The 22,293-nt window shown below is 40.6% G+C and overlaps 1 protein-coding gene across 3 annotated transcripts; it reads right to left on the minus strand.

The window, feature by feature from the left end:
• Window positions 1-508: 508 nt before the first annotated feature.
• On the minus strand, window positions 509-21,354 carry LOC140728329 (BTB/POZ domain-containing protein KCTD18-like). 3 transcript variants are annotated; one of them, XM_073046889.1, is made up of 8 exons: window positions 21,332-21,350; window positions 20,710-20,829; window positions 19,935-20,130; window positions 19,115-19,326; window positions 17,307-17,500; window positions 14,100-14,194; window positions 7,395-7,497; window positions 509-3,690 (listed from the first exon to the last, which is right to left on the minus strand). In XM_073046889.1, exons 3-8 carry the CDS (start codon window positions 20,089-20,091, stop codon window positions 3,126-3,128), a joined length of 1,326 nt encoding a protein of 441 aa, XP_072902990.1. In that variant the 5' UTR covers window positions 20,092-20,130; window positions 20,710-20,829; window positions 21,332-21,350; the 3' UTR covers window positions 509-3,125. The 3 variants fall into 3 exon arrangements, with proteins under 3 accessions (XP_072902990.1, XP_072902992.1, XP_072902991.1); XM_073046891.1 differs by lacking the exon at window positions 20,710-20,829 and having other exon boundaries at window positions 21,332-21,354; XM_073046890.1 differs by lacking the exon at window positions 21,332-21,350 and having other exon boundaries at window positions 20,710-20,990.
• Between the last annotated feature and the right edge of the window lie 939 nt (window positions 21,355-22,293).

Genomic DNA, 22,293 nt, shown 5'->3' on the forward strand with positions numbered 1-22,293 from the left:
TGAAATGAAATGAAAATCAGAAAGCAAGAGTACTATTACCCACCTTCAACAACCTCTGCTTTTCTACCTATTTTAAAGTCACTAGTAATGCTCTGCACAAATACATTGCTGACATTCACTTGTCTTTGTCCTGACTACGTATTTACTTATTATTCTTAGTGCAAAATGCACTCTCCCATTCATGGAAGTTGCCAGGTTTATTTATCAATGATAGCTTTATTAAGGCGTTGCTTTAAGATCTAATTTCAATAGCAGTTTTGCATTTGTTTCTTTTATTCTAAGTCAATGTACGCACCTGGGTTCAGTATCCAAAACTGATATTCTATTTAATTAACTACAGCAATTGGTTATTAAAATTTGGATGAAATAATAGTACCACAGAATTATACAATAATGAAGTGTCTTTTCTTATTATTTTATCCAAGGCTTATCAGTGCCATTAAACCAAAACTGACTTATGAAGCACTGATATCTGGAACAGAAAGATACAAAAGTGGGAAGACTATAAGAACAAGCACAATAATGATTTATTTTCTAGAAAAACAAACAGATCACCTGTACAATATGGAGCATACAAATTAAATATAAAACTGTAGCCAATAATGGTTTTACATTAAAGCATATATCTCCAGTGCATCTGTTCAGTTCTCACACACTCATGATATAAATGGGTTAAGTGATCTGCAGCAGTGCAACAACTCTTTAACTTCTCTAAATGATGCGTTTGAATACTGCTCACCACTCGAGTTCTGCTGCTCTGTGTCTGAGTGCACTGAAAACACCAGCTTCTGAGCACCATTGTCCTAATCACACAAAATTCCTTTTCTACGTATAACCCCAAAACATAAGGCCTTGATCCCAAAGTAAATTGTTAATGTTATAATTGACTTGAGTCAGAATTTTTTTTTCTAAAAACTAACCAAGTAAGTCATCCTAAGAACAGAAAAGAACTGATTGAATTTCTTAACAGGCTAACCAAATATATCAAATTAAAATGGACACCAGACCTGAGCAAGACCAAGAAAGCCAAACACAAAGGAAAACTGAACAAAAGGTACTCTGTGCTTTGTGACTAGGCAACATAGTTGCCTTTGCACACCTGATAAAAACACAACTTTGTTTTAAGCTATCTTAATTTATTGTCAGAATAAAGAAAGGGACATTCCAAATGACATATTTACCCAAAATAGAAACAGGCAAATCACCAACTTGTAGTTTACAACAACCCCAGTCAGTCTGATAATGAAGTACCACTGTCTGGAGTGAATAGAAAGAAACACTTTCATTATGCACCCTAACACGTGGCATAGCTAAAATTGGTAACTCAAAACCAGTAGGGATTTGAAAGATTTGGCAAGCAATATCAAAAAACTCCACTTCCCTAGCCCGTAAAATTTACAAATTAAACTTAAAATCTCATGCTCCCTAAATTGTTTGTCTAGCATGTCGGCTGTCTCTTTCACACATAGTTGCACAAACACAATGTAAATAACGTACTATAAATGGCAAAAGGTTCCCCTACACCAAGAACATGAGAAAATGACGACAGGTAGTGTTTACAGAAGGTGCAATTTGTCAATCAAAATTTCCTCTATTTTGCATGCCCATTATTACTAGTTGATCATATACACTCTTCCTTGAGGATAATTTAGCTGCTGTTTATTCCATTGCTTGGATGCTGTAATAAGCAGCATTCTTTCACCTTATACCAGAATCCACTTATTTTGCTGTAATTAAACGGGCTGAATTCAGATGCATGGTTTACTGGAAGGTTCTCAACTGTCAGTAAAGACCATTGATTTAAGAGACATTATAGACTGCACATTATGGAATTTATTTATTTATTACTGAAGAGATACACACAGAACAGGCCTTCCAGCACAGGAACCTCCCAATTTAACCCTACCCTAATCATAGGACAATTTACAATGATCAGTTAAGCTACTAACCAGTATGTCTGGACTGTGGGAGGAAACCGGAGCACCTGGAAGAAACCCACGTGCTCCCAGGGAGAAGGTACAAACTCCTTACAAACAGTGCCAGAATAAAACCCTGAACTCCCACACCCCAAACTGTAATAGCTTCACACTACCTAGACATCCCAAATCTTGAATCTGGAACAACACACAAAAAGCTGAAGAAAATCCTCATGTTAGCCAACATCTCCGGAGTAAAATGGGCAGTTGATGTTTCAGGTCAAGACTACAGGTAACTTTTCAGGACCACCGTGAATGCAGAGAAGAGGTACAAAGTGCACATAGATTTATTTTGTGGAAAAGCAAAGGTTTTGTGACTAAATCTTTAATTTTCATTTGAAATTTTTTTTTTTACCAATTTCTTCTCACTTGCAGCTGTTTATTCCACAGACCACAAATGCTCTATGTGTGGCACGTGGCCAAGTGGTTAAGGCGTTGGACTAATGATCTGAAGGTCGTGAGTTCAAGCCCTTGAGCAAGGCACTTAACCACACATTGCTCCAGTTGACCCAGCTGAAAATGGGTACTGGCAAAATGCTGGGGGTTAACATTGCATCCTATCCGGGGGGGGTGTACTCTCAGTTGCTTCACGCCATGGAAACCAACATAAGCACCGGTCTGATGAGCTTATAAGGCTTGGGACAGTCTTTAACTTAACAAACGCTCTACAGTAGCTGGAGCTTGTTCACTGCTTAGTACTAATAATGAGAATTTGTAGGTCACTTCATTATAGATGTAGGAGATGGAGAAATCATGAACATCTAATCCCTGTGTCAACACACACACATACTCACTCACACACACTACTCCAGGAGGGCAGATGAATACTTATTTAGGCTGGAAAGCTTGATAATTTCCCCATCCATCCACTAAAAGTGCTCCATAAACCCAAAATATCATCAAAACAGGAGGCGGTAATGTTGCTCTGATCAGAGATCAAACCTATGTTCTCTTTGATCAGTGTTAAATCTGTTGAACTACCACTGAAACAACAAAATTTTCCACTTTTACCTAGGTGACTCTTATGAATTCCTGATCTAGCAATGACATTTCTTTGGAAATTATGCTAATCATCAACAGGTTTCAAACACATTCTTAACAAACCATATAATGGTCTGTCGTCTCCTCTCTCTTGCAAGGCTCAGCCATCTATCCATTCTCATCCTTTTTCCTAGCACTTTCAGATCTATCCTCTAGACAGTCAGCCATTGGGCTGACTGAACTGGACGTCTGAGGGTTTTCTGAAGCTCTATGTTGAGGGTCTGTATTTAAATCACTTTTTCTTTTGGGATCATCTGCTGGTGTTACAACAGTTGCCGATGGTGGCTTTCTTTTCAACTTGATCACTCTATTTACTATTAATTTCTTCTCCGGCATCTTGACTGCTACTGTGCATCCAGAGTCTATGGCACTTCCAGCATTTTGGAATTTGACATCCGAGTTTTGGGCCCCTGATCCAGATGATCCCCTGTCACTGGAAGGTGCTGTCCTGTGGTTTACAAACTCCACTGTACTTGGTCTCTTTACAGCTGTGGTTCTGAGATGAACCGAGGAGTTTAATGCAGTCTTTGGAGTCACAGCTGGAGTTGACAGTTTGACTAATCCAGAATTCTTCACTTTAATCCGGGTGCTGGTGGATGGGCCAGAAAACTCCACAGGTTTGTGAGTTTTTTTGGGTCTTTCCAACTCTATCTCATTTGCAACCACAGAGTGCCTGAAATATTTAATGTAAAGGTTAAATAAAACAAAACTAAAAACATTAGTAAATCTGATTCATTGCTAATAACTTCCTAAAATTAATCTATTGATACACATTTTGTTTCTTTCACAATACAGTGGATTCTAGTTAATTGGGACACATCGGGACAGTACATTTTAGTCCAATTAAACAGCAGTCCCAATTAGCCAAAGTTTCATGGAAATAATCAAAAGGTATAAAAGGCAAACTACTGTTTAACTGAGTAACAATTTATATATGTGAAATACAGGACAAATTAGAACACTAACAATACCACTACAGTAGTATAAAGCTATGTATTAGTTCCTAATAGTTATTGGCGACTATAAACAGAAACACAGAAACCCTACAGCACAATACAGGCCCTTCGGCCCACAAAGTTGTGCCAAACACATCCCTACCTCAGAAATTACTAGGCTTACCTATAGCCCTCTATTTTTCTAAGCTCCATGTACCTATCTAAAAGCCTCTTAAAAGACCCTATGGTATCCGCCTCCACTACTGTTGCCGGCAGCCCATTTTCAGTAAAAAACTTAACCAACATCTCTGTACCTACTCCTCAGCACCTTAAACCTGTGTCCTCTTGTAGCAACCATTTCAGCCCTGGGAAGAAGTCCCTGACTATCCACACGATCAATACCTCTCATCATCTTGTACACCTCTATCCGGTCACCTCTCATCCTCTTTTGCTCCAAGGAAAAAAGGCTGAGTTCACTCAACCTATTCTCATAAGGCATGCTCCCCAATTCAGGCAACATCCTTGTAAATCCCCTCTGCACCCTTTCTATGGCTTCCACATCCTTCCTGTAGTGAGGCGACCAGAACTGAGCACAGTACTCCAAGTGGGGTCTGACCAGGGTCCTATATAGCTGCAACATTACCTCTCAGCTCCTAAATTCAATTCCACGATTGATGAAGGCCAATACACCGTACACCTTCTTAACCACAGAGTCAACCTGCACAGCTGCTTTGAGCGTCCTATGGACTCAGACCCCAAGATCCCTCTGATCCTCCACACTGCCAAGATTCCTACCATTAATACAGGTAGTCCCTGAGATATGAACGTCCGACTTATGAACAACTTGTACTTATGAACTGAAGAAGGTGAACGCCGTCCGCCATTTTAAGTCGGATCGCGACGCCGTCCACCATTTTAAGTCAGATCGTGACGCCTTCCGCCATTTTAAGTTGTCACCGTTGACACTGCGTTGAGTGTGTAACTTTGTATTTGGCTTAAAGTTTTCTTAGCAAGATTCACCCTGACCCCCACCCCCTTTTCGGTCGGCTGGTGGCACAGTGAGATCAGCGCTGGGCTCGAGAACAGAGGTTCCCGAGTTCGATCCAGTGACAGACTACTCCCAAGTGTGCCGGGTTGATGTTGAGCTCGCAACTTGACCTCTTAAAAAAAAACACTGCCACCTCCAGTTTAAATTCCCACGCAGGATACTGAGGAGGATCAAATACCCAAACCCAGCACAGCCCCCACTTGTCCCATTTAACCTGTCTCAGTGCGGTGGACTTTAGGACCCGGCAAATTCAGTGTAGTGGTCCTTAGGACCTAGATGACCTCGGGACCCGCCGCCCGCAGTGTTTCTGTTCCATTGACGGGAAGCGGTCACAATTGAAAATAAAGTGGAAATAATAAAGTGTTTGGAAAGAGGTGAAACGTCATCGGTCATTGGAAAAGCGTTAGGCTACAGTCGGTCAACGATCGGAACAATTTTAATGGATAAAGGACAAAGTGAGAATAATGGAGCATGTGAAAGGCCCTGCCCTGATGAAAGCTACAATTATTACTAAGCAACGCAGTGGTTTAATTATTGGAATACATACATTTCTTAAGTGTTTTATATGCATAGAAAGGTAAAATATATACTATATACTAAGACAAATGTTTGACTAACTCTGACGCTAAATAATACCGGATGTACTTGTTCCAACTTACGTACAAATCCGACTTAAAGACGGACTCGGGAACGGAACTCGTTCGTAACCCGGGGACTGCCTGTACTATATTCTGCCATCAGATTTGACCTACCAAAATGAACCACTTCACACTTATCTGGGTTGAACTCCATCTGCCGCTTCTCAGCCCAGTTTTGCATCCTATTGATGTCTCGCTGTAATCTCTGACAGCCCTCCACACTGTCCACAGCACCTCCAACCTTAGTGTCATCAGCAAATGAACAAAATCAGTGCAGATACTGAACTGCCTTCATTCAATGCTTTAGATGATTGCATTCTCCAAATTTCATTTTCATTGTAACATTCAAGATGATTAACTTACTAGAGTAATGAAATTGTTTCATTTTCACTCCTAGCTGTGCCTGGCATCTCCAAGCCTAAATGCTTGAAATCATAGTGAGCAAAATAGTTTTGAATTGTCTTACTGCTTATTTGTCACCAACTATCAGTGACAAAAATCACTACTGTTTCAACACAAACACACACAACTGACACTATTTAAAAACTGACAGTGTAGAGTCTATAGGCAATGCGGATGCACATGACTGACATAGTTCAAAACTGATCAGCAAGTCTCCTGACCCAATTAAGCAGCATAGTGTCTTAAATAAATGAAGGGAATCCCAGCTATTTTCTTGATTTACTTTTTGTTCTTTAAGAGTTGTCTCAAATTTACGGCTGCCTGATTAATTGATGGCTCAATTAACTGGAATCCACTGTACTTCGATATCTAACTTCTAAGCACTAATGCAACAAAAGTACTAAAGAGCAACATCTGTGGGAGTTGTTTAGGGGGGTGAGGAAGGGAGGAAATGTCACTGCTTTGAATCAAAAACTACTACTCAACGCTGAGTTCCTCCGGCTGATTGTTTGTTGCTCCATTTTCTAGTATCTGCACTTCCTTGTGTCTCTAATTTAAATACAAACTTTTTGTGAATTAATTATAATATTAGTTACCAGTGGGGAATTTCCCTGCTATGACGATGGACAGAGGGAAGTTCAACTTCAATGCTGAACATGAAGGTAGATCTTTCTTCTGCTGTGAGTTTGTGCTACGGAATCAGAAACTAATCATCTTCTTAAAGGTAATTACAGCCTCTAGAATGGCACAGATGTTATGGCATAAGAAATGGTAATATTCTAAGCTATGTTCTTGAATTGTGAATGTATTTCCCAAGTTCTTGGAACAAGTCAAGGAGAAAAGGAGAGAGAAACTAACAAAGTTGGGACACTGAAATACTTTGGTGTCCCACTCAGAAACAGTATTGATAAAGGAAGTAAGTTGATCCAAATGGTAAAAAAAAGTTAAAGGGAAAGTAAATATTTAAGATTTTAAGTGAACTTAGTGTATTTAGAGTGCAACAACAGCATAAAATAGCATTTTACCTGAAGATACATTTTCCTAACGGGGGCCTCAACCTCCTTGATTTTTGTGGTAGTTCCATTTAAAATCATTCTGATTAACTGTCTTTTATAGTAGTGACTTTCAAGATTTTCTTCTCAGCAGAATCGTCCTGCATGCACCAGTAATCCTGTACACTGAATAACCATTTGTAGCAGTCCTAACATTTCAGACACAGTTTTGCAGAAATAGACAAGGTATATGAATAATCAAATACAAAAATGGAAGATGGTGCTGGAACGTGCTGATTCTATTCTGCACAAAATGAGAAACTAATCTTTGTGATAAAAATACATGATGGAACATAACCTACCGCTTCTGAATTGGTTCCACCATCTCCTTGGTACCTTGCAATGGTCGGCCTTCAAGTGTCCAACATTCTATCAACTCCTGAGGCACTCTCCAATAACTGACACCTGTAGGTAATACAAGAAAGAGTCCATAACTATATGCCATAAAAGATATAGATGGAAGACCAAGTCACAATTATGGTCAAAAAGAATGAACATGATACAATCATGTATATTTTGCTCACAACAGACCCAAAATAATAAAAATTGAATACAACTATCATTTGTGCAAATTATATTATGGAAAAGATTATATCCAATGACATAGCTGCAAACTCCTTATCACAATGCATCTGATTATATTCCTATTTCCCTGAAGGTAAAAAATAATATTAGGAAACAAGATTTGACATAGTATTAGAACAGTTTTCTTTATTCTGTACATTTAGTTCAGATATGTGCATGGATGATCTAGACTAATGCTTCATTATTTCTAAAATTACTCCTTGTGGAAATGTCAAATCTGTAAGCCATCCACAGAAAATTACCATCATTTTTCTACAATAGTATTGTAGTTTGAAAGCAAAAAATACAATGATGAAACTGCTATCAGAAATGTGATTTTCTCCACTTGGTGATCAATGCCTGTAACTAGCAACATATCCTTTTTTCTTAAAAAAAAACGGGACAGTTCTTCCTGTCAGCCTTAATATCCCATCTCTCAATTCAGACATATCTCTGGTGTCAGAATAAAAAAAGCTAATGTTTTGTGTGAAGTGTCTCGTGCAATCAGTTGCTCGCTGTCTCCAACTCAATATTTTACTGTCCAAAAACAAAAAACATAATAACGATATCTTCATGTGCTGGTGAGTGATACAGGTTTTTTGTTACACAGGTTCAGTCATTTTGTGGTTTATCAAAGGCTTGAATTTCTGACCCAGAATAATGAAATTATTCTGCAATAATGAAGTTCTGAATGTAATGTACTTTGCTTCATCAATTCTGGATGAATACCTGGTTAAAAGTGAGGCTGCAGGAAATGAAAGGTAGATTCAGGCTGCTGGAACATGCAGTGAAATTTCACACGTACAATTATATAGATTTTCTGCAGAATTGCTCACTGTGGAAGAAATGCGAGAAGGTCAAAGGGTTAGAAGTGAGTGCAGTTGCTGTTACTAAGGAGGTGCTTGGGAAACTAAAAGGTCTGAAGATAGATAAGTTACCTGAATCAGATGGACTACAGCCCAGGGTTCTGAAAGAGGTAGCTCAGGAGATTGTAGAGGCATTAGTAATGATTTTTCAAGAATTACTAGATCCTGGAATAGTTCCAGAGGACCGAAAAATTGCAAATGTCACTCCACTCTTTAAGAAGGAGGGAGGTGGAAGAAAGGAAATTATAGGCCAGCTAGCCTGACTTCAGTGATTGGGAAGACGCTGGAGTCCATTATTTAGGATGGGTTTCAGAATACTTGGAGGCACATCATAAAATAGATTGAAATCAGCATGGTTTCCTTTAAGGGAAAAACTTGTCTGACAAATCTGCTGGAATTCTTTGAGAAAATAACAGACAATATAGACAAAGGAGAGTCAGTGGATGTTGTTTACTTGGATTTTCAGAAGGTCTTTGACAAGGTACCACACATGAGGCTACTTAATAAGATAAGAGCCCATGGTACTACAGGAATGGAAGATTGGCTGACTGCCAGGAGGTAAAGAGAGGGTATAAGGGGGCCTTTTCTGGTTGGCTGCCGGTGACTAGTGGTGTTCCCCAGGGTTCAATGCTGGGAATGCTTCTTCTCATGTTTTATGTTAATGATTTGGATGACGGAATTGATCGCTTTGTGGCCAAGTTTGCAGATGATTTGAAGATAGATGGAGGGGCAGGTAGTGTTGAGGAAGCAGGGGTCTGCAGAAGGACTTAGACAGATTGAGAGAATGGGCAAAGAAGTGGCAGTTGGAACATAGTGTAGGGAAGTGCATGATTATGCACCTTGGTAGAAGGAATAAAGGCACAGTGCATTCTCTAAATGGGAAGAAAACTCAAAATTTCGAGGTGCAAAGGGACTTGGGAGTCCTTGGCAGGATTCCCTAATGCTTAACTTGCAGGTTGAGTCAGTGGTAAAGAAGGCAAATGCAATGTTAGTATTCATTTAGAGAGATTAGAATATAAGAGCAAAGACGTATTGCTGAGGTTTTATAAGGCATTGGTTACACTGCACTTGAAAGTATTGTGAGCAGTTTGGGACCCCTTATCTAAGAAAAGATTTACTGGTATTAGAGAGGGTCCAGAGGATGTTCACCAGAATGATTCTGGAATGAAAGGGTTATCATATGTGGAACATTTGCTGGCTCTGAGCCTGTACTTCCTGAAGTTTAGGAGAATGAGTGGGGGAAATCTCAATGAAACCTATCGAATATTGGAAGGTCTGGATAGAGTGGATTGGGGGAGTGGGTGAGTCTGGGATCACAGGGCACAGCCTCAGAAGAGGGATATCTATTTAGAACAGAGGTGAGGAGTTCCTTTAGCCAGAGAGTATTGGTAGAGGAGGTTGATAGCTTCTTGATTAGTCAGGACATCAAACGTGATGGGGAGAAGGCAGGAGAATGGAATTGAGAGGGGTAATAAATCAGCCATGATGGAATGGCAGAGCAGAGTCAATGGACCAAAGGGTCTAATTCAGCTCCTATGTCTTATGGCTTTATGGTCTTCCATACTTGAAGGAAGAGCAGAAAGTAACTACCACATCTTTACTTCCACACCTGAAACAGATGATGTTCACTTGTGAGATAAATGTGCAAATATCTCTAAAAAGATTGTGACTGAAATATTTATGACTCAGCACTTCTTTAAAGTTAATTGAAAGTATTATAAACAATGAAAATGCTACACCCTTGGGTGGTATTTTAATTCTTGTTATGACTAAACTTTCCCCAAGTAAGAACAAATCCAGACGTATCAACTGATGAAGTATATACTGGGATCCAACATCTCTGCAAGGCATCAAATGCCACTGTGGCTACAATCTTTGCCCAACAAGCAGAGGAGGCCTGAAGATTGGTAAAGATTCCTGACAGATGTGGTAACCGGGACCAGGAAAGATTTCATTTGGCCCCTTTGGGTACAAATGAAATATTTCCCAAAATGGCAACCAACTAGGGCAGCATCAAGTAGTCAACTGAAAACAATAAATGCTTCAAAAACTATGCTGAGTTAGAAACACTTCTATCTAAGCTTGTTTTGGGGTTAAAAGAACATGAAGGGGTAGAATGGGGGAGTAGAGCAGAAATCAGCGAGAGATAGTCACTTGGAGAAGGGAAATAAAGGAATGGTTTAAGTTGTAAAGTGCAAGTAAGTTTGTGTGAGCAAGGGGTGAGAGACTGAGAGGGAGTGAGAGAAATGTCCTGGAAATAGGGAGAGGGGCATTCAAATGGGGATGGTTCAGAGGTGTGAAAGATCAAAGAGAAACAGATGATGAGGCAGAAGGTGCGTGTGTGTGTGTGCGCAATTGCCACATTTATCCATTAATGTCCTTGCAATTGTATCTGGTGTCTAGTCCGCTTGGACCAAGAAGATATTCAATCAAGCCTGTGCAGTAGCAGGTAGGCAACAGGTCTGTTTCAAAGAAACCACTCCCAGACCTCCTCTACTCCTCAAGGTGAAATTCAGAGCCTCGATGGCCAGAATAGTCCCAACAGCAAATGACTTGAATTCTGTTGAACTCAGATACTCCAGTACTTGCAATGCTGCCCTTCACGAAAGGAAGTGATTGGCTCAAAGGAAAAGACAGTAGGTGCATTTTCTTCTGAAGAAGAACTCCACCTCCATTGAGTGAGTTTTGTCATTAGGAATGAGCTGGTCTAGCATCTCAACAGCTACTCTGTGGGATAAAAGATTATTTCATTACCCTTCAGATCATATTAGTGTGGAGGGTGCATCCACTGTAGTAAGATCAAGAAGGGTTTTTGCATTGATTTTGTGAAAATCTGAAATGCTCACTCTAAATCCTCCTGGATGACTTCAGTGCCAGAGTGGAAGGGACACAAAGCTCTTGGGAGGTGTGTTGATGAAGTAAGGGAAGCTAATCCTTAATGAATCTTCTACGTGACAGAACACTTGGGGCATGGTCATTATTAACAACTTGTCTTAGCAAAAAGACAAACACAGGAACTCATGACAGCAGGCCTCAATGGCACTGCGTTGTAATAGGTACCAATGAACTGTTGGACTGACCATCACTAACCTGCCCTATTACTCCCATCAGCCTGGTCCCAAAACAATGACGAAAGAAACAGTGCCACAACAATATCAAAGTTGAAGGACTCTCAGACAATGCCTCAGGGACAACATCCAATCAAGTAGCAGAAGATGCAGAATGACCACAGTACCTGAACCATTCGTAAGTCCATCACAATAAAAAAAAGTCCAGGAGATCTGGGATTTAATTAAGTATGAACAAGATATTCTTAAAATTGAAGCCTCATCACAGCTCAGCAAGAAGAATACAGCAAAAGACACCTGAGGTCTGAGATATATAAAAATTCTGGGTCTTATTTAACAGATGGTGCTGGGAAGGATGGATAACAATGTCCTATCTAAATTCTTCAGTAGTGTCAAGACCTTCTACTGCTTAGTCATCCAAGAGCCTAGCCTGCCAATAGCTTAATGGAGGAGAGTGACTGACATTAGAGAGGAAGTAACTCTTCACAGAACTTCTTAAGTGAAATTGTACTTCACCTAAGAGTTCTTGGCACTCTTTCACAACATCCTAACCAGTCTAGTCATGCTGTCTCCCCAGAGTGACAAGTTAAAAAGGCTATACGTCAGCTACAAAATGTCACGACCACTTGCGTTCTAAAATGTGGCAACTCAGACATTTCAATGAAATTCAGACACACATTTACAGCCTCATCTCTCAGACCTGGAAAAAGTCTGAGAAACTTAGATAAAATATAATCCTAACTTCAAGACTGTGCTAACTACAGGAATCATATTGAGGAAATAATCAAGAAATTCTTCAACCGGTACCTCCTAGTGACTGAAGAATTGCTATCTGACTCACAGAATGGTTTGTGTTGTGCCCATCAAGAGCTACAATGAAAATGATGTTCATTGTATAACTAAAAGAAAAATGCAGGTTTCTCTTTTCCTTACAAAAACATCAGACTTTGTCAATGTGAGGCACTATGAGAATTGTTTTTAGATTTAGCCTGAAAAATTTGCCTCTGTTTTACATCTGTGATGTGGTGGCTGGCAAGTTGACATTCTAACCATTGGGTCCAGTAGACTGAGTGCAGACTGGAGTTAGACAAGGCTATAGCATTGCTCCAACGATTTTTTTTAGTTATTCCTGTCACAATATTGCACCTCACCTCTTAACAAGCTTCGTGCTGGAATTGAACTAATGTACAAGAGGAAGTGGAAGTGATTCAACCTATATAATCATCACTCCAGAAAAAAGATCATTTCAATCTTAGTCATCGAGTTGCAGCATAAGAACGATGCCTGTACATAAGTGCACAGTCCAAGCTGTTGCTGATGCATCCACTGAAGCACTGAAAATAGGCCTTGCATTAAATAACTACAAAAAGTCTGCACTAACTTGTTCCCATTTCCAAATACCAACCCAGGCACTTAATGTCAGTCTTGAGATGCTGGAAAATATAAACCACTTTTCATTACTTGGGAATTGCCTCTCAGAGGAGCAGAAAGTTGAATTTATCATTATCTTCAAAGTGCAGCTTTTGCCATCTGAGGCAAAGTGTTCTAAGATCAAGACCTCAAAACCATCATAAAACTCATGGTCCACTTGGCATTAGTGTTCTCTGCACTCCTGTATGCTTCTGGTACAAGGACAATCTACAGCAGGGCATTGCAAAGTACTGAATCTACAAAATCCACCTCATCTACTGGCAGGATGAATCCTCTCCAAGCCAATACCCCATCTTCAAAAATATACTGGAAATAGATGTTTCAGTCCAACAATTTACCAGAGGATCAAGGAAATGCTTTAAACACGCTTCTGGAAACCTTCTTAAAAAATGTGGTATTTTTGTCATCTTGTGGGAACCCTTCCCCAATAATATTTTTTAAAAAAACGAGCACCAGATTGCATTGAGTATCTTAAATGTTTGTTGAAAGCACAGAGAAGTCCAGCACCACTTCTTCCTATGATATGCCGCCTACATATTATGAATGTCCAGCTCCAGTAGTTGCAGAGCCTGCATTTTCTACATCGGATTCGTGAGCCATCTCAGAACCCACGGAACTGGAGCAAAAGTAAGTCATCTCTGATACGGCCCACAGCTACATTTAATGGTACATTTAGTGGTTCCATTTAATGTAGAATCACTTACATTTAAAATCCTCCTGTCCTAACGAGCTCTGAGACTGCAATAAACAGAAATGATCAAAGCTGGGGTTATATTTCTATCATCACTTCCTGAAATTCTAAGTTTTAAGGTTTAATCCTACTGTCAAAAAATAATTTGGAATTTGACCAGCAGTTGATGAATAAGATCTATTTCCCTCAGGACCTGTCTAAGAAAAGTTTCCTTTTACCAAGATTTCTGACAGTTTACCACAGTAATAAGCATTTAATAAGAGCGAGTAACACATCTGCAAACGAAACTGGTGGTGAACTTGGTGATAATCCAAAGCTTGACTTGTGAGTTTTATAGCTCGCTGTTGAAGTTTTTAACGTTTGTAGGTTGACATGAAGAATAAGTACCTCGTCCTTCCCAAGAGTCAAAAGCATCCATCATTTTCTTCAGCTCATCAGCTGAGTAGTAGCTCCATATGTATTGTAAGTTGTTTCCAGCTTCCCTGCAAACACAAAAATATGAAGCAGCAGGATACTTGGATATTCAAGTTCAACTGAAGCACAGATGTAATAGATGGAAATATTCCCCACATATCATTATCTTTCACATTTCCATAAGAACTCCTCTCAGCTTTTCTTTCTCAATGAGAATCTTTCATCTGTCAAACAAACCCACTGCACCTATGGATCAGAGTCTCTAGGCTTTTTTTTTTACACAGGCAGTAGTGTGTAAAATGCACTGCAAGGGGTGCTGGTAGAGGCATATACATAGGGACATTTAAGAAACTCTTAGATTGGCACATGGATGGAAAAACAGAAGGTTTAGATCAACATTGGAGTAACTTAAAAGGGTGACACAACATTGTGGGCCAAAGGACCTATACTGTCCTACAGTGTTCTATGTTCTATGAAACACAGTAAGTACAGTACAGTGCAAAAGTCTTAAGCACATATACATAGCTAAGGTGCCAAAGATTTTTACACAGTATTGTATTTGTCAATGTGGAGACTGAATTTGCAAATCTGGTGGGAACAAAGGATGTTGGGAATAGCAAGGGTGGACCGCTGTGGGATAGGGGTGGAGGAATGCCAGGGTCGGGAGTGGTGCGGGTGCAGACACACCCAGCCCTGAGTCACCAGGCAAGGTTATCTGATGCCAAACAATTGGTCTATTGAACATTACAGAACATGGCTTTGGTGCTTCCCGCTCCCTCCCCTCTCCATTTCCCTTTTGCTAACCACGATTCCCCTCTCCCTGCCCCCCTCCCACTCTCAGTCCACAACAGAGATCCATACCAGAAAGACGTTCAGCATCACTCACATGCATCATGAAATTTGTTTTTTTTATTTATATTGTGGCAGCAGTACAGTGCAATACATAAAATTACTACAAAACTCTTAGGCACCCTAGTGCTACATACATGCCAAAGAATTTTGCACAGCACTTTATATAAATGTTTACGCTAATTAATGGCCCATGCTTGCATAGCTTGGCATGTGTGGTGGAGGCATCAATAGGAATGGGCGAGGGAAAAAAGTAGAGTCAGAAGGTTGGGCCGTTAGAGTAAGGAGTGGGTGCCCATGGAGGGTGGGGCTGAAAAGCAGTCAAAAGTGCCGGGGAGGGGACAATCTGCGAGAAAGGGGAAGGAGGCAAGGTGAACACGAGGTTAGACTGACACTGAGCAACCGGCAAGGGAGGTGGGCAATGCGATTGATCAGTGGAAGAGTACAGGTGTAAGGGGAGAGCAAGTGGGAAAGGGTGCAGCCAAACTGGGGGGGGGGGGGGGGGGAGAGAGCGGTGGGCAAGCAGGGTATGTTACTACAGCTGAGAGATTCTGAGGAAGATCAACAGTAGTGAGAAAGAGATATGTAGAAAAGTGGGAAAGAGGGGAAAGAGCTTTTAAACATTAGGTTTTATAACCCTTCATAATCAGTGACACCAGGCTACTATAACGCTTTATTAGTGGACTGGCATTGTAAATTAATTGTTAACTCTGCCAAGTTATTATCTAAATGGAGAGAAACTGGAAAGTGCTTTTGTGCAAAGGGATCTGGGGGTCCTGGTGCAGGAAACACAAAAAGTTAGTATGCAAGTGCAGCAGGTGGTCAAGAAGGCCAATGGAATGCTGGCTTTTATTGCTAGGGGGATGGAGTATAAGAACAGGGAGGTCTTACTGCAGTTGTACCGGGTATTGGTGAGACCACACCTGGAGTACTGCGTGCAGTTCTGGTGTCCATATTTAAGAAAGGACATACTGGCTCTCAAGGCAGTGTAGAGAAGGTTCACTAGGTTAATTCCGGTGATGGGTGGGTTGATGTATGATGACAGGTTGAGTAGATTGGGACTCTACTCATTGGAGTTCTGAAGAATGAGAGGCAATCTTATTGAAACATATAAGATTGTGAAGGGGCTTGATCGGGTGGATGCGGGGAGAATGTTCCCAATGATGGGTGAAACTAGAACTAGGGGGCATAATCTTAAAATAAGGGGATGCCGTTCCAGGACTGAGATGCGGAGAAATTTATTCACTCAGAGGGTGGTGGGGCTGTGGAATTTACTGCCCCAGAGAGCTGTGGAAGCTACTACACTCAATAAATTCAAAACGGAGATAGACATTTTCCTGGATAAAAATGGCATTAGGGGATACGGTGAGCGAGCAGGTAAGTGGACATGAGGCTAGGTTTAGATCAGCCATGTGATCTCCTGGACCAGTTTTCGATAGCCTGGATGGGTCGGAGAGGAATTTTCCAGATTTTTTCTCCTCAATTGGCAACTCGGTTTTTTTTCCCCAGGTGATCACATGGGTTTGGGCGGGATGAATAATAAAATAAAATGGGCGGCATGGTGCCCTGTTGGTTGGCACTGTTGCCTTGTGGGATTCGATGAAAACTAGAGTTAAGATTGGATCAGCCATGATCTTGTTGAATGGCGCAGCAGGCTTGAGGGGCCGATTGGCCTACTCCTGCTCCTATCTCTTATGTTCTTATGTAATTAAACATATACAATAAATTGTCTACTCAAGAGTTCTAGTTAATAAATTGGAAACTATGTTAGATATTAATAAGGTAATTCAAATTCAGTTTGGCAAGTCAAATCTAGGTATCCAATAGCTCACAGGCAATCTCTAGCTTTAATCCACTATAGTTCTTGAAAAGTAATTAAGGAAGCAGAATTCTTTTGATTAACAATTTAACAATGCTAACATCCTTTAGGGTGGTGGAGTGGTGATACATCTCTACCAAGGGAAGTGTAAGGTGCTCCTTCCCTCTGCTAGCCTGCAGGTCACCTGTGGGCAAGGTGTGGCACCTACTTAGCCCCCATGATCAGTGAAGCTATGGGAGCTGGAGGAGGATGGTTGCATGAACAGCTGGTACATAATCACGTCCTGGTTATGCAACCACTGACTAAAGACACTGCCCAGAAAAAGCAGTAGCAAACCACTTCTGTAGAAAAATTTGGCAAGAACAATCATGGTCACCATGATCGCCTACATCATACGACATGCACGTGGCACATAGTGATGATGATGATGTTGATGTTGAACATCCTTTAAGCAAAGTAAACACAACATACAATGCAGAGTCTAAATTGACTGTCAGATCAACCTCTTTTACCTCTTAAAGATACTTTTGCTTTTTATTCTACCTCCCAGCTGTTTTTCAATGGCTGCAATCCCTTCAGCCTTTGATGTAAACACGCCCAGGATCTTGCTTTCACAGCTGGCACCACAAGTATTGAGATAGTGTAAGACCCACACCATGGGGTTTGTACAGATTAAACCATAGGAGTCACACATGTCTGTCAGCGCCTGTATTAATAACAAAGAAAGTGTATTAAAATTTTTTAAAACTTCGGTGACTTTCACATTTGATCCTATTATAGACTTGTATATTGGACATTTTTAAAATTAGGCAGTTGGCAATCTTCGTGGTCTACAAATAAATTTCACCTGTGTAAAACCAACACTCAGTCATCATGGGTTCCTAAGAGTTCTTTATTGGAATCAGTAACCATATGACTGGAAAAAGTGAAATTTAGAGATTCACTATTTTGTTTGAACTATGCTGTCTGATAACACAGATATTGTATGGACGGTGACTGAATTTTGTGAAAAGATGGACAGAGCCAAAAACTGCAGCCAGAATGTGCATGCATTTTCCCTGACTGGGCTGCAGTTATTGTGCCAATAATTCCCCGGCTAGACGTAATTAAAAAAGTGCTGAAACACAAATACAAACCAGCACAAAAGACCACAGCAAACACAAACACAAGTAATTTTGGGGATAATTCATAAAGAAGTTCTCTGCATACTACACAGGGTCAAAGGACCATGCTGGAATGGGTCATAAATCCCATCAAGAAATTCTAGCTCAGTGTTCCCTTCCTGACTAAGCAAATCAATGGTGTAGAAGACTGATCTCTTAGGAATAGTGCCACTTTCAGTTTCTATTTTTAATGAAGTCCACAAGCAATCCGTGAGGAATTACTGCTTTTTTCTGGGTAGCATCCACTTTGGGATAAAGTAAAAGCAGGCTTAAAAAGACAGGGATATGAAAGAACATAATGAAATTCACAATAGTTTAGACAATGTTTACTGTGGTGCCATCTGTTTGTGAAGTGTTACAGTAACACCGCAAATAAGTACGATGAATAGCTTTGTAGTAACAGTGCATTAATAAGGGGTTTTATAATGACAGACCTTGTGGGATGAGCAAGTGACTGTGAATATGGGAGAGCTAAACCTATTGATACATGTGTTAGTAATGAACTCAGTTTAGTACTGGGTGAAAATTAAGTACATCATCATGCAAGTATACAAAAGAACAGATTGCTTTTTTTGAAAACAGAAATAAAAGTATTACTAGAAAAAGTTTCCCCAAGAGACCTTATTCAGGAGCTTAGTTGAGACTATAGTTTTATCAAAAGGTAGATGATACTATAATCTTACCCAAAGCTTCTGAGTTTCAGAGCCTCAATAGGCTCAGAAATATCAACTTCAAATATGCACCTTAATGAGAATGTGAAACTACATTCTCCTAACTCAGGTGGTAGGGGTCAGATAACTGAGCCAAGAAAGACTGGTAAAATTGCCTGAGTTTTGGAGGAAGATCCAAGATGCAAAAATGTGGAGGGACAGAGTTTGTGTGGGCTGATGTTAATTCTTACGTTCCAACATTTTATCAATTTTTACATTATCTTGTCATAAAATTTACTCAAGAGTAGCTGAATGCTGAATTAAAAGTCTTTCCAAAATAAATCTAAAGCTTTACAAGCAGATATACCCTGGTTCCCTTGCTATTTCCCAATTCCATTAGAATTATCTAATTGAAAAAAAAGCATACCTCCAACTAAAATTACTATATTCATTTCAACTCGAAGGTTGAACCTTTGGTTAGGTAACTTGGAAATTAGTCCCACAAACCTTTTTGATTTCAATATTTGATTTTGAGCAATGTCTCTCCATCTCACTGGATAAATAGTCTGTCAGACTGTAGGGATAGGGAATGCCAAAGTAATCTGCCTCTTCCTGCAATGCAACACGAGTTCTTGCTTCCTCGGGAATGCAGAGTTCTCCGTGCAGGTAATCCAGGAGATACTTGAAGAGCTTTCCATCCCGTTCAATAAGACAAGCCCCTACATTAAAAGATTGCATATTAGACTCTAAACTTCAGCACTGCAAATTTAACATTTAAAGAATCTAACTGGTACCTCAGTTTATCTTCTAACTAGTATGCCTCGTGTCTACTCCAATCTATTACCAGCTAACACATGTTGTACTCAGGTATTGCCCCTCTGCACAGTAATACCTTCAAGAAGCAAGGTGCCTAAGGAAAATCTGGGTATATTTATCTCATCTCCTTCTGTCTGCTTAAAATATGCATATAAGATACAATATCCTTGATCAGTACGTGGGCAACCACATGCCAAGGGACTATGCACTTCAAGCAGAATTCTACATACTAATGTTCTCAAAGGCAATATAAAGTATTTTGGATGGTAGATGAAAGCCCTCATTTAATTGTGCAAATAAAGCAGTTGAAACTCATGGCAGTAAAACAACTGTCAAATGATCAATTGTTCATACCACTTGTAGAAACAGTATAATACTCTGGCTTATCCTTAAGATTTTTATAGAAGTTCATTTGGTTTCTCCCCCCAAAAAATGGATTTTGCTTGTAAATAAATAACACAGCATGAATTGTGTCATATGAATTATGATTGATAATAATAACCCTTGTTACCTGATTCATCTAGTTTCAAAGGAAATCGTCCACTAAACATAGCACTAAGCATTGAGTCTTTAAAACGACAGAGGGAGTTTCGTCTTGCTGTAAAGAAACAACCTCCCACATTCAATCGGAGGATCTCAGAAATAGCTTGCCCCTCACAAGCCTCCATGATGTGCAACAATTGATCACTCCATCGTTGAAATTATAACTGTAGAAAAGTAAAGATACAAGGAAAAGTTTGCTGTCAGCAATAAAATTCAAATATTACACAGGATTTAAAATGCATTGGTTAGTAGCCAACGTGTGTATCTAGCAATAACAAAATGTTAACAAAAATTGATTTAGAGTTGGCAGTGTTCAAGTTGGTTTGATTAGGTCTTTGTCAAAGTAAATTTGTTATTGAAGTATGTATATGTCACTATATATTACCTTGAGATTCATTTTCTTGCAAACATTTACAGGAAAAACAACAGAATTTATTAAAAATACTAAAAGTAGCTAATAGATAATGTGTAAAAGATATATATCAAAAAATAATAAAACAGGGAACATAAGCTGTACAATCCATTGGTTGTGGAACCAATTCAGAGCTGAGGTGAGTGAAGTTGTCCATGCCAGTCAGGAGCCTGATGGTTGCAGGGTAGTAACTGTTCCTGAACCTGGTGTAGGACCTAGGATCTTGCCTGATGATAGTAGTGAGAAGAAAGTATGGCTTGGATGATAATGAATGCTGCTTTCTTGTGGCAGCTCTCCCTGTAAATATGCTCAGTGGTGGGGAGGTCTTTACCTGTGATGGACTGGGTTATATCCACATTTGCTGCGGACATTTCTGCATCAGATCAAACTGCTTTATTTATACACAGGTGACCATCTTCTGTGAAAAATGTGTCTTCATTTGCTTCCCAACCTGTACATAAATACAGCTCAATGCTTATAGACCTCTCAAACAAATAGACCCTGCAGATATTTAGGAAAGGTAACAGAAACCCACGACAGGATTAAATCTACTTCAGATTTCAGGTGGTGGAGGGATACAGATCAGCATCTTTGAAAGTTTATTTTTTTTATTTTGTAAGCTCTTTGTTGATCAGAGCCCAAGCTTGAGCCACCCACCTCTCTCCCCTTCAATTATGGCTCAAGCTGTTTGCTCCCTTGCATAGGGCTCACCCTCCCAACTCAGTATCCACACCCCTCCCCATCCCTTCACTGAGGGGCTCTCCCTTCCCACCGTGTTCCCCACCCGTCCTCCCTCCTCTCCTCGCTGAGGGACTGCCCCTTTCCTCAGAGCTCCACCCCTCCTCGACTGTGAACATGAACTCCTCACAGCCAGAACTCCCCCCCTCCCTTCCCACTCAGAAAAGGCTCGAAAATCTACCCGATATCCTCCCCGTACTCCCACTGTCACTCACCCCCAGGCGCAGGCTGATGACGCGCAACTGTCCAGCCGGCGCAGCCGCAGTCCCTACGCCTCGGGTGCTGGAGGTGCTGCTGCTGCCCCCCACGTTCGACCGCGGTACTGCAGCGTGTGCGCCGTCCCTGGGTCCTCACCTTTGTGGGGCAGGGGTGCTGAACACACCACCCTGGCTATTGTATCTGTGGGAGTGTCTCGCACTCTGTGGGGGTGTCCAGCCCAGGGCTGCAGCTTTGTTCAGTCCGGAAAAACAATATGCTTATTTACCAGATTTACAATCCAAACTACTTTAAGAGAAAGGCATTTTTGTTCAAGCCAGTCACAAAAGAATGCAGATTAAATGTGAAGGAATACCCTGTGTTCGCGAACACTGTACCTCTGTATAATATGGTAACCAGCAATGTTCCCCAAGGCATGTAGGCAAAAAAGTACGGTGACTACATGATACGTATTGACACAGGTGCCAGTCAATACTGCACCATTGTTACATTGCGAGAAAACTGTGCCGACAACGAATCAACTGGAAGAGTTAGGATGCATTGTTTGCTGCAATTGGAGGAAGATGCATGTGTGGATTTTGTGAGGGAGGATATATTTGAAGGATTGGAGAGCAGCAAGGGTTTTGCAAAGTAAGGAGGCTGTAGTGGCTATCAAACTCAGCCGGATGCCCAAGCACAGCCCTTGGCTACCACACTTGCACTCATCTCTCTCAACCATGACAAAGGCTTTGCTCAGACGGGCTGATCATTGAATCCAGACAAGTCCTGGTTGTGCCACCTTTCTTGTAGCAAACCTGTGCAGGGGTGTTACATATCTGTGTGTGTGATTGAAGAGCTATGAAGTGTGCCTGTGGTCCAATGGTATGGGTTATTTGAAAGTCATTGCAGAATTAGATAATGATGGATTGCAGTGCTCTTACCGGTATGTGTACATTGAGCAACATTTTTGTGAGATAAGCAC

This window comes from Hemitrygon akajei, chromosome 5, assembly GCF_048418815.1.
Source record: "Hemitrygon akajei chromosome 5, sHemAka1.3, whole genome shotgun sequence".
In the NCBI taxonomy this organism is placed as follows: domain Eukaryota; kingdom Metazoa; phylum Chordata; class Chondrichthyes; order Myliobatiformes; family Dasyatidae; genus Hemitrygon; species Hemitrygon akajei.